This window comes from Trematomus bernacchii, unplaced genomic scaffold (assembly GCF_902827165.1).
Source record: "Trematomus bernacchii unplaced genomic scaffold, fTreBer1.1, whole genome shotgun sequence".
Taxonomy (NCBI): Eukaryota; Metazoa; Chordata; class Actinopteri; order Perciformes; family Nototheniidae; genus Trematomus; species Trematomus bernacchii.
The window spans coordinates 18262571-18278689 of record NW_022987714.1 but is presented as its reverse complement, the minus strand read 5'-3'; the positions used below and the strand labels follow the sequence as shown (position 1 = coordinate 18278689).

The window sequence follows — 16119 nt, the reverse complement described above, 5'->3', positions numbered from 1 at the left end:
CCGTGACGGTTTGATTCAGAAGGAGTTTAATAAGATCCCTGATGTTGAGGTGACCAGAATGTTTATTTCCACTGTGTACAACATGTTTTAAGGGACCCACAATCTATCTTTATGCAAGGGATAATGTGCAGCGAGGCGGTCTCTATGGGGAAAAGAACACCTGAATCTAGATCCTTCTGCAGGTGGTACTTTAACTATATTTTGATGCTAATACTTTTGTACTTTTACTTGAGTAACATTTTGAATGCAGGACTTTCTATTGTAACCGAGTATTCCTACACACAGGTACTTTTACTCAAGTACAAGATCTGAACTTCTCCCACCTCTGGCAATAAATCCTGAGTGGTTACCAAAACAAAAACCCTGCTCTGAAGGTTATTTTCATTTTACAAATCCAGCACTCAGCTTTGCTTTCTCCAATATCATTGAAATGCAGCCAGATGCTGCTTCTTTTTTCGGTTTTCGCCCATTTCTTGACTTCTTCCGACGCGCTTGCATTTAAATCCGGCTCCCCGGCTCCCCGTGGCTCTGTAGCTGGCCTGTACCACTACACCTGCTGTCTTTGGAGCGTCTGCCCCCCACCCTTTTTTCACATAATGGTAAGATCCTAGTGTGTCCTCGCATATGATTGGCCGCATGGTGGCTCAGCAAAATAAAGTCCCGCCCCTGCCTGCATGGATTCACAGCAAGAGTTGCAGCGGCTGAAGATTCTGCTCTCCCCGACGCGAGTCTGCTCTTCTAGCGGCATCTCGCGATCGGCGTGTTTGAGACCTCTGAATTAAATTATCAAGTCACCTCAAGTCAGAGGGCTCAAGTCCAAGTCAAGTCCCGAGTCATTGGTGTTCAAGTCCAAGTCGAGTCGCAAGTGTTTTGTGATTTTGTCAAGTCGAGTCCAAAGTCATCAAATTGGTGACTCGAGTCTGACTCGAGTCCAAGTCATGTGACTCGAGTCCACACCTCTGCTATCTACATACATCTTATAAGAGTATAATACATATGTATAATATCAGTTAAAATAAGTGCTTCAATATAGTTAACATTGCAGGAAAGCAATATATTGCTTTCCTGCAATCAGAACAGAGTGGCCGAGCTGACCAATCAGAGCACACTGGGCTCACAGGGAGGGGGGGGGCAAGAGCTGCAATGAGCCGTTTAGTGGAGAGAGTGAATACTACTGAATACACACACTTTACAGAGATGCTGTATGCGAAACCAATGTGAGTTTGGAAAAATGCACAGTATAAATCTATTTTAGTATACCTCAACAATGGAATTATGATCAGTAGAAATGGCCATGACATGGGACCTTTAATGTAGCCTTTGTTTCTGCTAAAAGAGGTGTCGACCAGCTGGGGCAACAAGAAAATCGGCGAAATCGAGTGTGACTATTACAAAATAAATCATTATTATATTAATATTGACAATAACAACCGACCGTCGGGGTAGCATTTGCTTGGCATTTCCGGGTATACCTCCACTGGTTGGGCCATGTTAACAATACCGTGTAACTGTCACGTTTGAAGGGACGAAATCGTGACATCTTCACGTCTCCCAGCATGGTAAATCGTCACATGTTCGCGTCTTGCCGTGATACCGGGTTGGTCTGAAACCAGAGTCTGCTCTGATTGGTTAGCTGGCCGGCTCTGTTGTGATTGGTCAACTGTTAAGAGATGTGTGTATAGAAGTGTGTATAGAAGTGTGAGTGTTACATAGTGATGTCACTATGTTACAGAAGTAAACAAATGAGTCCAATGGAAGCATTTCAGGCAAGGGGGAGAGAAACTCCCTCTCGAGGGAACACAGGGATTTAGGCCTTTGCAGACCATCTACATGCACACAAACCTGTATAACACACCAGTGGCGTAGCCAGGAATTATTGTGTGGGTGGGCCTGGAGAAATGTAGGTGGGCCAGGGGGACACTTATTAAGCGTGGGGTCTGAGCTGAAACTTCATTAATGATTTTAATGATTTTCAATGCACTAATTGAACATAAGCATAAACTAGCAGTGAAAACAAAAACATAGGCACGGCGGCCTCAGAATGTGAGCCACTGTAACACACCATGGGAAAGGGAAAAAATCATTAGAGGGCCTCTTTAACATGGTGCTGTTTTTCCGATGCCAGGAACCATGGGTTGATCACCCCAATCTTTAAAATGGAATACAACAGACCCTAATAACTACAGAGGTATCTGTGTCAAAAGTCACCATGCAACTGATTTCCATATATGCCATGGGGGCGTAACGAATCTGCCAAGCGCTCAGTATGTTATCCACAGGGGTTTTCTTTTTCAGCCAAGGACCTAGCAAGGACCCAGCAGGGGTCCCTCACTGACCTGCGAGGGTCTCATTGGAATGGCAAGCTATTATTAAAAAAACAAAAGTTCAAATGGAGATAATCAGCTACACAAAACCACCAATCTGAATGCCATTGACTGTACAACAGTGCATATTTGCTGTATTAAGTGTCCTCGTGGTGGTAGTGTACTCACAGTTACAGTTACATGCTTCTTGTTGTAACACAATATCATGGAACACACTCATGTACTTTGAGTCATGTTGAGTTTCCGCCTGTAAGCCTGTTGTCTATAGATAGAGCTATCAAATTATATCTATAGAGCTGTACACCTACTCTTCTCTACTAATACACAAAGTCATATTGAGCAATCATGTTGTCCCCAGCACTGATGTTCATATCTTGTGTGCCAGCACATGTGTGTGTTTCTTTTGTGTGAGTTATGGTTATGTTTCCCTTGATACTCCACTCTTGCACCTTCATGGATTGTTCCCTCCTGTGTGTTCCCTTCTCTTACTGTTTTATCCACAACCTCTGTCCTGCTGGCCTCAACCATCTGCCCTCTGCTGTATTTACATCAGCTCTGAGCAGCTATCAGCTATCAAAATAATTCAGGTAAAAGTCAAACAAGGACAACAGTGATCCTTCCAGATTAATTTACTTAACTTTAATGCAACTGACACAATGCAAGGTTTTGCTGCAGGAGCAATTTTAACTGGTTTAAAATTGGTTAACAGAAATGTTACAATGACTTCGCTGACAGCTGAAGGAGTGAAGAGTCTTCAGGATTATTATGGGATTGCCATACGCATGACCCACCAGCAATAAACACATGTCTCAGTCCTGTTCCCCCCCAACTCTACAACAGAGCTGTTGATTGCAAAGTTAGCCAACCCATTATGCCAAGATGGTCACATTGAATAGAAATATACAGGAATTACAAACATGCCCTTAAAACTTGTATCTTCAAGCTAGCTTTCTGTTGTTAAGCTCCTACATTTTTCATATGTTTGTATGAAATGTGTCATCTCGCATTTAGAGAAAGCGTTATTTGTTCTCTAAGAAGTGGATCTTTTTTTCTTCATTATAAGTGGTGCAGTCATGGCGTATTTTTGTAAGCCGACCCAGAAGTTACCATCGCAAAGCCTCCCTCGACAAATAGCAAAGGGATTTTCTAATATTGCAGAAAATTAAATCTGTGGCAAAAACATGTTAATTACGCATTTTGTTCAAAATAAACACGATTTCTTAAGTCTATATGGAGTCGCCAAAAATGAAAAGCTAATGTTGAAGTTAGCTAGTGTTAGCTGGGCTATAGAACTACATCATGGTCATATGATTTCACGTTCAGATATAATTGCCGATTTCATGACACAAAGAAGCTATGAACATTTACGAGTGGGTTACGTATTGTAACCCTAGTTCTATAAGCACAGGCGGAGCCCTCTACTGGACTCCATGGGTACTACTCTCATCAATGATACGTGAGCGTTCACACACTGAAGTTGTATAAACGTAGCCGGCCAATCAGGGCGAGCCTACCTGAATGCGCGCGCAGGCTCACAGTATATAAGGCAGCTACACCTCCTGACTGTCATCCTACACCCTCTTCAGCGAACGGCATAGGGAAGACAGGGCCCCTAGGTAGAGGGCTCCGCCTGTGCTTATAGAACTAGGGTTACAATACGTAACCCCCCGTTCTATCTCACACAGGCTCCGCCCTCTACTGGACTCTATGGGTACAGTGGGTGGAGCCCCGATGAATAAACGCCCTGTCGCCCCACACATCGACCACCACAATCTGTGGACTCTCAGCTTTCATATGATATACAGGGGCTCGACAATTGTAAATGGCCGGCTTGGCCCGGAAGCACATTTAGACACCCCGGCCAACATAACGTACTTTCAACTTGCCACTCGGGCCACTAAAAATATGCTTTAGCGAGCAGTCCCTCCCGTGAGCGGGAGCGCGCTCCTTCACTACAGACTGTCGCGCCACCTTTCCCTATCAATATATCTATCTATCTATCTCTCTCTCTCTCAATCTATCTCTCAATCTATAAGGGACTGCAGTAGACACGTCATGTTTATGTTTACGCGCAAAATCAATAGCGCGAAAAGGGGTGGGGTCAATATGACCCGCTGGCGGAAATAGGTATAAATGGCAATTTATGGCAATGCTACATAACACACTTTCAGGAATAGTCACGGACTGGGAGACTTTAATATTTTATTGAAAAAAAGTTACATACAATAAAAAAACAGCTGTGGGTCAAATTGACGGTTCTGGTGTTAAAGTAGCGACAGTAAAAGTAGTCATTGTGCAGATTGGTCCATTTCAGAATAATATATATGATATGTTTTATAATGATTGATCATTAAAGTGTTCTCAAAGCTGGTAAAGGTGCAGCTAGTTTGAATGACTTGTATACTGCAGGGTAGCTTGTGAATTTACTCCAGGTGGAACTAAAGTCTGATTTAACCCTTGATTATATTTCACATCATTCATCCACATCTGTAAAGTAACTAAAGGTATTCAATACATGTAGTGGAGTAGAAGTACACCATTTACCTCTGAACTGTAGTGGAGTAGAAGTACACAGTAGCAAAACATTTAAATACTCCAGTAAAGTACAAGTACCTCAACATTTTACTCAAGTACAGTACAATATTTTAACATAATTATATATATTTCACATTTAAATAAAGCAATTAATTCGGTTAACAATTTGTTCGTTTTTCCCTTTAAAAAATAACAAAAAGTAAATACAAGAATACCGTTAAAGTACCGGATCGATAAGCAGTATCGATAAGACTAGTAGTACCGTAGAAAACGTTAACGATACCCATCCCTAGATATTACACAAGTAAAGTGTTAAGAGAGTGAAATGTTGCTTTACGAATTTCAACACTTGATGCTGTCACCTTGATTCTAATGTCAGAAACCTGTATTTGCCTAACTGAATTGGTTTAAAGAGAGAACACATTTTGACTAAAAGTTGACTAAAATGTAATTTTTCATCGACTAAAAGTAGACTAAAACGTTTTGAGTTTTCGTCGACTAAAACTAGACTAAAACTAACACTGATGTCCTCCACACTCAGACGCTTACCTCGTGTAGAGTGTGCACGGACCTCAGTGGGGAAAGCTCTCCCCGCCTGCCTATGGGCGTTTCCCAGGTCCCTAAGGAGCATGGAAAACGTAAGTGTATTATGTCCCAGGGGGTCAGATACAGCTTACCGACCCACAGCCCCCCTCTTTTCACCAGCATGGGGTATGGGACTGCTCTTCTTCCAATTGACTGCAAACCCCCAACTCAAGGGGGGGATGGTCTCCAGACATTGTTTATGCCTCTTGGGATCTAAACGAAGGCTGGCAAACCACCTCTGTAGGCGACGCATGTGCAGTACCCCCAGCGGTACCACGTGGTGAGCAGCCGCCATGAGACCCCTGGTCTGCATGATGGTCAGGGCTGTCACCGTTGCCCCCGTCACAGTCTGAAAGCAGGGACGTCCGTCTGTTCTCTGACAGAGTGGCACGTAGCCTGCCCTCTTTCTCGATGGGGGCGTACACCCTCTCCCTCGATGGGGGTGTGCACTGAACGTGCGTGGGGACAGGGGAGTAGCCAAACGGTAGTCCGTTGTCCTCCTAGGCTATCCCCTGGAAGGCACAACGCAAACACTTCCTGTGTTTTGGAGCAATTTCAACATGAAAGTAAGCGTCCTTCAGGTCGATGGTTCTGAACCAATCGCCCCGGCTGCACCAGTTCCAGTAACTGTTAACATGTGGAACTTTTTGCAGCCCTGAATGGAGGAGGGACGCTGCAGAACTGGAGTGAGTAACCCAGTCCCCAGTGTCCTGTCCACCCATTCTGTCAGTACACAGCTGAGCTTTCCATTCCCCCTAAAACTGTTAGGGGACATGCAGCAGCTGTGGAGCCGCAGCTAAGAAGCTCTGGTACTCTCTGGTGGCCCTCTATTTTCTCTCTCTCTCTTTCTGAGAGTATAGAGTCCAATAGAGGGCTCCGCCTGTGCCTATAGAACTCGGGTTATAAAACGTTTTTGCAACCGGGCCAGAATTTCTGTTGAAAGGAAACCTATCTCCTCCTGGGATGATAGATTTGCCTCTCTTACAGCCCTGAATGGAGGAGGGACGCTGCAGAACTGGAGTGAGTAACCCAGTCCCAGTGTCCTGTCCACCCATTCTGTCAGTACACAGCTGAGGAAGCCGCTGTGGAGCAGCAGCTAAGAAGCTGAGGTACTCTCTGGTGGCCCTCTCCGCCGCCAAACCTTCCATGAAAGGAAGATTGGCTCATGGGGAACCGACATGAAAAGGGCCGACTTTGCGGAGGTCCTTGACGCCCCACGGCCACTCTCGCGGGGGCTTCGCGGCAGGTGGGGGGGGGAGCGGTAGTCCGACACGACCTGGCGGGCAGACATGTGCGGTGGACTTCCTGGAAGTGTCACGACACCGATGAGGCGAAGTCATCTTCTTCCTCCTCAGCAAGCAGAGCCATAAACCCGCACGGCTGGGATGGCGAACGTTGGTGGCGTCGCCTCGGCCATATCCTGGTCTCCCACGTCCACCACCTCAAGCTCGTCTTTTGGCGTGGTCTAGTCCCAGGCACTCGAACCAGAGCTGGTGGGGGATCGCGCCCGCTATTAAGCCGGGCATGAGGACAGGCCCGGGTTTCCTGTAGTGGCACTCCATTCGCTTGCCTGGAGGTAAGATACTTTTGACTTGTTTCAAATGCTTTTCTCAGGTGTTGTCCCGCTCGCTGAAGAGAAAAGGATGACAGTCAGGAGGTGTAGCTGCCTTATATACTGTGAGCCTGCGCGCGCATTCAGGTAGGCTCGCCCTGATTGGCCGGATACGTTTATACAACTTCAGTGTGTGAACGCTCGCATATCATTGATGAGAGTAGTACCCATATAGTCCAGTAGAGGGCGGAGCCTGTGTGAGATAGAACTTGAAAATCACTTAACCTTGTGTTCACCACAGACCTTATCTTAGACCTATAACCATAACACGGTTGACCGCAGACTTCTGGACGAGGGAAACAGAGGTGGTAAAATGTAAACCAATTCTGGGTTTTAGGACTCCTATCTGCAACACTCTATAATGACTCAAATTGGTTATGATGATGATGTGTTATGGGCTACAAGAAACCGACATTGACTGTCAGTAGGAAACCAACAACGATACAATGTTCAAGTCTCAAACACCTTGGTCCCTTTCCAATGTTCCATCTCACAGTTTTTGCTGGGAACAGCGCCTTTCAATGCAGTTGCGATCAAAGCTCACAGCTTCTTTCAAGACCAGTCAATGTTGTTGAGAGACCAGAGGGAATAGTATTATTCATATCTAAATATCCCCCCACATACCAAGGCTCCAGTGTCACCCACAAACCAAATTCTGAGAACCTGATATACAACGTACGTACAAGTTTTGATTCCCATTTGATACCGCGAAACCCATAGCAGGGCCCAATCAGCACCATTCATGTTTGTAACTACCATACATATCAAAAGCTATACTTAAATTTGGATGTGTATCATAAATGACATTGATTGTATTTACACCCTTTTATAATTATTTTATTTCTCTCTATGTATTTATTTCTAGCTGTAATGGAATACATGTAGTTTATTGCCACATTATGATGTCCCTGGCCTATATTCAGACAATCTGGAAGCTGGTGTTACAGCTCTTATCCTTCTGCCATGACTTTGGCAAAGTGCTGATTTGGACTTCATACTCAGAAAGAAGGATTTAATATCCGCCTCTGGTCAGCTAGTTCGTTTGATACATGGAATAACCTGTAAACATAGACTCTTACATAACAACATAGGCTTTCCACCTACTCAACATGCCGTTAAATCAAGCAGGTTGTAGCTTAAAACAAAAGAAAAGGAGAGCAGAATGATTCTAACATTGTTTATTGTCCCAGACTGGGTAATCAAAATTTTAATAAAACTGATGTTGCCTAAAAAGGTTGACCTATTTGACCAGTAAACATTAAGACGTAAAGAAACTTGACAAACATTTCTGCTTTTGCTTTTGTAAGAGAAAACTGCATTGCCCTCTTGCCTTGTTCTATATGAGCTACCATAGTTTTGTTGGACATTGTTATTTTACCATGAACACCAATCTGAAGATTCTTGCTCTTACAATTTGTATGATTGATCTTTACCGTTCAGTCTGACAGCCATAGAGTTAGGAGGATGATCCACGTAGGGAGATAAAAGTTCAACATTCACCGGCAGCATCATCAAATGTCCACCGGCAGATCTGATCCAACAAATTAGCTTTTGGGACTTTGTTGTGATTATTTCCATCTACAGACAGGGCCAAAAACAAACTCACACCTCGTAAAACGCCATTGCGCTCAGAAAAAAAGACACTGGGCGAAATGCTTTTTCTTGAGGTGAAAAAGGCACTATGTGGACACAGGCCCTAATAAACTAAACTAGCACCCCACACGTTTTCCTAAATTACAAAAACTCGCTTATCTCCAGTGGTTTCGAGCCAAACATACTGTACATAGTTTTTGTTTTACACACATTCTAGATATATGTCTCCTTTCTTCACTTGAAGGTAAATGTAATTTAATCTGTGAATTATCTGTCTATAAGAGACATTTCTGACCACCTGTACAGCATCCTTACAGCTGTTACTTCTGTCATGATACTCTCAGAAAGATGTAATGAAATCCATCATGAGTCAGACAGAATTCCTTGCTTTTTAAAGAAAGATTATATGCGCCAGTGAGTTAAAGAGGATTGATTGGAAATATTAACTGTCAGGCTGCCACAGAAGTATTCCTTCTGTAGTACTTGAACGTATTACTTATACGTAGTGTTAATTTCGTTGACTAAAACTATGACGAAATATGTTCGTCAACGACCTTTTTTTCCATGACGAAAACGAGACGATGACGAGACGGCACCGACGGCAGTAAACAATAACTGTAACGAAATCATCATGCAATATCGTTGACGAAAAGTGAGGAGACGAAAATGTAGTTTACAAAATAAAAACTATGCCAAAATCTCTCTTTACTTTCGTTGATGAAAAATGAGGAGACGAAATATTATCAAAGATAACGTTACATCTCTGATAGTCAGTTTTTCTCCCAGCAGTTCCATTTCCGGTGCTGCGGCTGGGCAGCAGCTGTGTGTCTGTGCTGCGGGCGGCGGTACATTTGAATTACACCGGGCAGCGGCACAATATGAACTGTCAGGAAGACTCTGGTCTAACTCATGGTCTAACTAACCTTATTTAACAGAAAATAAAATGGCAACAACAGAGCTTGGGAGCAGTGGTCGCACTCGCGTTAACCGAATACCCCCCCGTCAGCGCGAGTGAGTGATAAATTGTGCACTCGACGGGTAATAATGGATTATGACGGAAATGTTACGATCCTGTCCGTCAAAATGGCTGACAACGAAAAAGTCTAACCCCTAGATTCCACCGGGTCCGTCTGCGGCGCGTTACGGCCGCGCCGCGGCGCTCACGGCGATCGCGGCCACTCTAGTCAATGGGTGCTATTCCACCACACGCGGCGCGTTACGGCTCAGAAGCGTCCCAGAAGCGTCTCGGCGCAGGACTCCTCTAAAATTAGGATGAATCCTATTTTTGACGCGACGCAGCCGTAACGTAATGTCGGGCAGGCAGGAAGTGGAACATTCAGAGCATAGCATATATATATACACACACACAAACTAATTTTGCAGACCCTATCCCTCCGTAGTCTTTCAAGTAGGAGGAGAAATGCCAGCGTTCTCCTCCGGTTTACAGGCACTGTGTAAATGATATATACTGTATAAAATAATTATGATGATGAATGCATTTTTTTACCACTAAAATACAGCAACACATCTTTGATTCATGTCGTTTATAACTGGAATATTACAGTTATTATTAACTTTGTCTGTACAAAGTAGCCTGTCCAGGAAATATGCCCAAATCAACAAAAACTGCGAGCCGGCAGGCAAGACGCTCCGCTTCTGAAATGCTTCTGAAACGCGCCTGGTAGGGTATGACGCCGGAGGAGGCCGGACCAAAACCGCGGCGCAGCTGTAACGCGGCGCAGACGGACCCGGTGGAATCTAGGGGTTAAGCCACCACTGCTTGGGAGAAAGAAACAATGTGATATTTGGGCCCATTTTCGCTACAATGAGGCGGAGATAAAAAGCGAATGCATTGTTTTATCAGAAGGGAAGCAATGTGGCCATAACACAGCTGGTAAAAACACCACAAATCTGACCAGATACTCTCTGCAAAGCTGCATTCTTAATCATTCAACCTGTGTTTTTCATCAAATAAGGACAAGATATAATCTTATTGTGAAATAAGTTTGACTAAAATGACAAATTATTGGTTTTGGCTAGACTAGTTTGACTGAAATGTTCTATATAATCTGATGACTAAAAAAGACTCAACAGTTTTCATTGACAAAAAGTAGACTAAAATAATTAGTTTTCTTTGACTAAAATAAGACTAAAATGCTCAGACTTTTAGTCGACTAAATCTTGACTAAAATATTTACTGTTTTAGTCGACTAAAATAAGACTAAAATGCTCAGACTTTTAGTCGACTAAAACTTGACTAAATAAAAACAGGATGAAGGTGACTAAATATGACTAAAACTAAAAAGGAAATTTAACACAGGACTAAGACTAAAACTAAATAAAAAAATTGCTGACGAAATTAACACTACTTATACGTATATAACGTCGTCCTTATAATACTGCTATTTATAATGCTAGAGGATTAACAGTGAACATACTGTATTCTGACTCGGTTTGACCTGCCAAGGAACAGCAGATACACATTACTTTAAAGCTCTGGTGCAGTGCATCAACTGGTGACATTTATGTTTGAAACTATCCATGGCCGCTTTTAATTACAAATTATGAAATACTAAAATAAAATGAAGCAGCAACAGCTTCCAAACTTTTATGTGGATACAGGACAAATGATTGTTTCTTAAGTCTGTGCATTGCATTAAATTAAATATTTCATGTATGCTTCATTTCAAAGTTCCCTTTCCGAACCTTTAAGGATGCCTCTTAGGATATTCTACAACCAAGACCATCATTCATTTTATGTATATTCATGTATTTATTGTTAATATTACTGGGTTTCATGCTCTTTCTTGATTTTTTTAATGGACCAATCCAATTTGCAATTTTATAATGACTGCCCCTTTTAGATTTTAAGATGCATACTTGTTGTGTATTGTGTGTGAACTTCATGTTGTGCAGTATGGTGATATGCCAGTGCCAAAGACACATTTCCATTTTGTGTACATTTAATGGCAATAAAGTCATCTTAATTATAATGTGTATGAAAGTAATTTGGTAGAAAAATCAATACAAGCAAAAGGTATTCAAAGTTAACATACAGTTTAATTTCAGAGAGTAAAAACTCAACAACAGCTCAGCCGTGTGGTTAGTTGTGCAGCATTGAAAAATATAAAGAATACTAAACAATCCTTACCTGCAGGGTGGAGAGGAGGACCTCCAAGCCACTGGCCGAGCTCAGGGGGGCTGTCATAGCTCCTCGACCTCGTTCTGTACCGCACACACAGACAGACAGACAGACAGACAAATAGACTGTTAGACAAACACGCAGACGGAGTGGTCGTAAAAAGACAGGACAGGAGAAGTCGGACAGACGGAAATAGTGGAGGCACTCAGAGGGAGGAAATCCAAAGTGCGTCCTCACCACTGTGTATCCAGCGTCACACACACACATGAAACTCAGAGCATCCGTCTTGTCGTTTCCATTTCACACTAAGACAGACGCACACACGCAGCATTACTGCTTTGTCTCAGGAGAGAGAGAGAGACACGGAGACTCCCCCTGACTTAACTTGGCTTTGAGTGTGTGTTTCTCACTGTTGTATATTTAGTTTCTGTACAGTTTTTTTATATGTTTTCTAGAGATTGTGTCTTTTTTTTAAAGGTCACCTATTATGCAAAATCCACTTTTTCACGTATTTTATAGTGTCCCCTCTGTGTAAAGAGATTCTTAAAGTTTCAGGAAAAAAGATTCGCTCACTTTTTGTCCTGATCCATTTATATAAAAACCTGTCTGAAAATGAGCTGATCAGATTTTGGCCACTTTGTGATGTCATAACGATTTTTCAGCTTGTGTAACCATTAGCCCCCCCCCCCCCCCGAATCTCCTCCTGGAGCACCATTGTGTTATTTTAACCAAATATCTCTCAGAGGGGCGTGGGGAGTGGCTCCTTATTTTCATCTAAAGTAAAAGACAGAGAATCAGCACTTTAGGAGGGGTTTATCGGATGCTGCAATGATCTGTTTGGTATTTCAAGCCAAACACTTCAGAGACATGTTTTGTATCTGAGACCTATAATATATTGATGAAAAACAGTATAATAGGGGACCTTTAACATCTTGCTGCACATTATACCAAATAGAATAGAAATACAATAGGATGCATCCAAAGTTTCTTTCCATGTTCCATAACACTATTAGAAACATTTACATAAATAAAAGTGGTTAAATGTGTGAGTATTTGTGTCTAAGTGCGTGCCTGCGCAAGTGTAACCCTATCCCCTCTAGGATAAAGCTCTCCAGAAAGCATTCGTGCTGCAGTGTTGAGAAGGCAGCCACTATAAAAAGGCCTTGAGAAGGCCAACTGGCAGCTGCAGGACACACAATAATCAGTGCTAGACCACCAACAAGGTTTTTGATGGCTGAAAAACAATTAACCATGAACTTAGACGATGGTAATCAACAAGTTCGTATGACAATATTTTTGTGATTGTTATAGATAGCACAGACACGTCAGGTGAAAATACCTTTATGAGAAGCTTGAATTAACACCTATATCTGTATCACAATAATTATCCAACTTACAGAAAATAATGATACATTTAAAAATACAATTTAAAAGAGTTCAACTTGAAATGCTTACCCGCGTCTTAGCATGAGAGCACTAACAATGTGTATTGTTCCATCTTATTTATTCAAATGCAGTTGAACTGTACACTTCACTGCCAATGTAGCAATTTCCAGCACCGCAGGAGCTAACAGAAGCTAACTGCTATATGCTATAAGCTAATGACCTAAAAAATCATCCCGGTTCCAAAGAAAAACAAGGCATGCTCCCTCAAAAACCATGGGCCAATCACTCTAACATCTTTAGTCATCTTTCTATCAACATTTATTTAACAACCAACCTAAAAATAACCAGTTTGTTTACCATGCTAGCAGGGATGGTGGATGATCCTAAACTGTTCCTGTTAGATACCTTTGCAGTCCCGTGGAGAAAACAAAGCTTTGCCAGGCTCCTGTCTGTGGATGTTTCCTCTTTCCCAAGAAACTGGAACCTCTTATTCATTTAAAGTCTAATTTTATGGATTGTGATTTTTTTTCCTGACCGACCAAAGAGAGTCCGAACAAACTGCACTTCATCAGATACACTTCACAACACCACAGCCACAAACATAGTATTACAATACGACAGGGAGAGTTTCATTGGTTTCAGGTGAAGCCTCAATGGTCATGAACAATGACAAGGTGGATGATGTAAACCAGTATCAATATATTGTTACGATCTTTGATAACACCATAATGTTTAAGCAAAACACAGGAGCTACCAACGCCGATAGGCAGGGCCGGCCCTAGGCACTGGCGAACTAGCCGGTCGCCTAGGGCGCCAGATCTGGGGCGCTGCGCTGGGAGAAAAAAAATAATAATGAAAGAAAATAATAATTAATTAATTTTAAATTTTTATTCTGCCTAATTTTCTGCCCTTGATGTATACATTTACATTAATAATTGAATAAAGTAAACACCCTTTGCACCCCGGGCCGGCAACATTTTGCATTTGCCCTGTACGATGTGCGCTGTAAGTGATGAAAGTGGGGGATGTTGACTTATCTGGCGCCCGCAGCTCAGAGCCAAAGTGCGAGCGAGCCTCCGAGCGAGCAAGAGAGAAAGAGAGAGGGCGCGCATCGGTACCGCGGATTGTTGTTGGAATAGGGGCGTTCACACCAAGTACTTCTCCCACAGTAGTTCATGAGAACTTTAGTTCATGAGAGCTCTTTTAGTTCTGATGAACTAAAGCAGATCGCGTTCACACCAAAATGAGTTCCTGGGGGTGGATTAGGCAAATGAGCCGCTGACGTCACTTCTTCTTCTTCTGCTTTGGGTTTACTGGCAGGCCGCAAACAACTTCACGGCGAGTACAGTAGGTGGCGGTATGCACCTTAAAGTTGCAATTCGCCAAAAAACCGAGAGAAGAAGAAGAAAAAAAAAACTTCCGCTTCCGCTGTATGCTTCTGTTTACCTTCCGACCTCAGACACGGTATGGAGTTGACGTTTTGGTGCTCGTGTTATACAGCTTCGTAACTGAGTTATTTAAGCCAATAACTCAGCCACAAATACAAATACAGATCGACCATTCAAATGCAATAGAAATGCTGAGTCGGAGGCGGTTAAGAAGCCTTAACAAAAGGATTGGACGAAGAAAAGCACACGCTATGGACATGTTTCGCCGTAGGACAGCTGAGGACCGTTATCACGCCCAAAAAACAGCAATGGTACGTTCATTAAGTCACATTAATACTATCTAATGTAGGATTTATGGAGTTATGTAGGGCTAATTTGTGTCTTTGTATGTGTTCCAGATATGCGAATACTACGGAACGCGTCGTGTCCCGCGCTCTCTCTGGGTGAACAATAGAACATCGGCCTGGTGGGAGAAGGTGGTACCAATGTGCAGTGGATCAAAGATTTCCGAATGTCCAAGGGCTCTTTTCAACTCCTCTGTATTCGCTTGGAAGCAACGTTGGGGAGACGCAACCTAAAAAAATCGCCTGGAAATTGTAAATTGACAATAAAGCTGATCTTTTGTACAGTGCATTTGGTTCTCTCTTTTATTTACCACAGTCAACAGACACAATTACAATAGTGCAGACACACCTTAGTGCAAAGATTAAATGTCAGTATCAAAACAGTACTCATACTGTATATTTGTATATTAATATGAGTATATTATGTTAAATGTGTGTTAAAGACAATGGGATGAGGTTGAAAGCTCTTTAAAAAGCTTTTGTATACCATCTTTACTGTGATAAATACATACATGTTAAGCATACACACCTGAAGAACTACGTTACACACACACAGGTTAGTCTGTGTACCGCTGCACTGCTGCTGGTTTAAACAAAGACAGTCATGATGCTAGTGCCGTGCATGTAGGTTCTCTTTTATTTATCAGCAGCAGATCAATAAGTGTCAGTAGTATCAAAACAATATAATAACAGTGGCAATATATATATATATATATATATATATATATATATAATAACAATAGGTAGGCTCAGCAGCAGACACACCTTAGTGCAAAGTTAGGTGTCAGTATTAATAACAGTGACATATATATATAATCACAATAATACAAAATTAACTGTCCCAGGTGTAGGCAATTTGGAGTGAAGTGTCTTGCCCAGGGACACAACGACATCCTGACTGCAGTGGGGTTTGAACCTGTGCTCCCCTGATCCGAACACCACCGCACCAGACCACTGCACTACACGCCTCCCAACAAGTCATTGTACAGTTTATCAACGACGACAAGTTTTTCTTAATTTTTGTATTGAAGGCCTGTTGGATTTAATCAGCTCGCTTAGCACTGCCAGAAGCCCAGCCTGAAAGGTATTTTGTTGCTCCACCTCGATTCCTGGGCCTTGTGTGAATGCAGCAGCCGTTCGTCGTGCATCTCCTTGGCACGCAGGTCCTCATTCTCCTTGCTGACCATGGCACGGCGGTCCATCGCCATGA

At 42.7% G+C, this 16119-nt stretch overlaps 1 protein-coding gene across 1 annotated transcript in view; it reads right to left on the bottom strand.

Moving 5' to 3' along the window:
* LOC117491749 (cytosolic carboxypeptidase 4) overlaps positions 1 to 11862 on the bottom strand; it is an 89889-nt gene extending 78027 nt beyond the window's left edge. The window contains exon 1 of the mRNA XM_034141839.1: positions 11801 to 11862. Within this exon, the coding sequence (XP_033997730.1) occupies positions 11801 to 11857 (57 nt within the window). The 5' untranslated portion in view covers positions 11858 to 11862. The remainder of the gene's footprint in view (positions 1 to 11800) is intronic.
* Positions 11863 to 16119: the final 4257 nt, after the last annotated feature.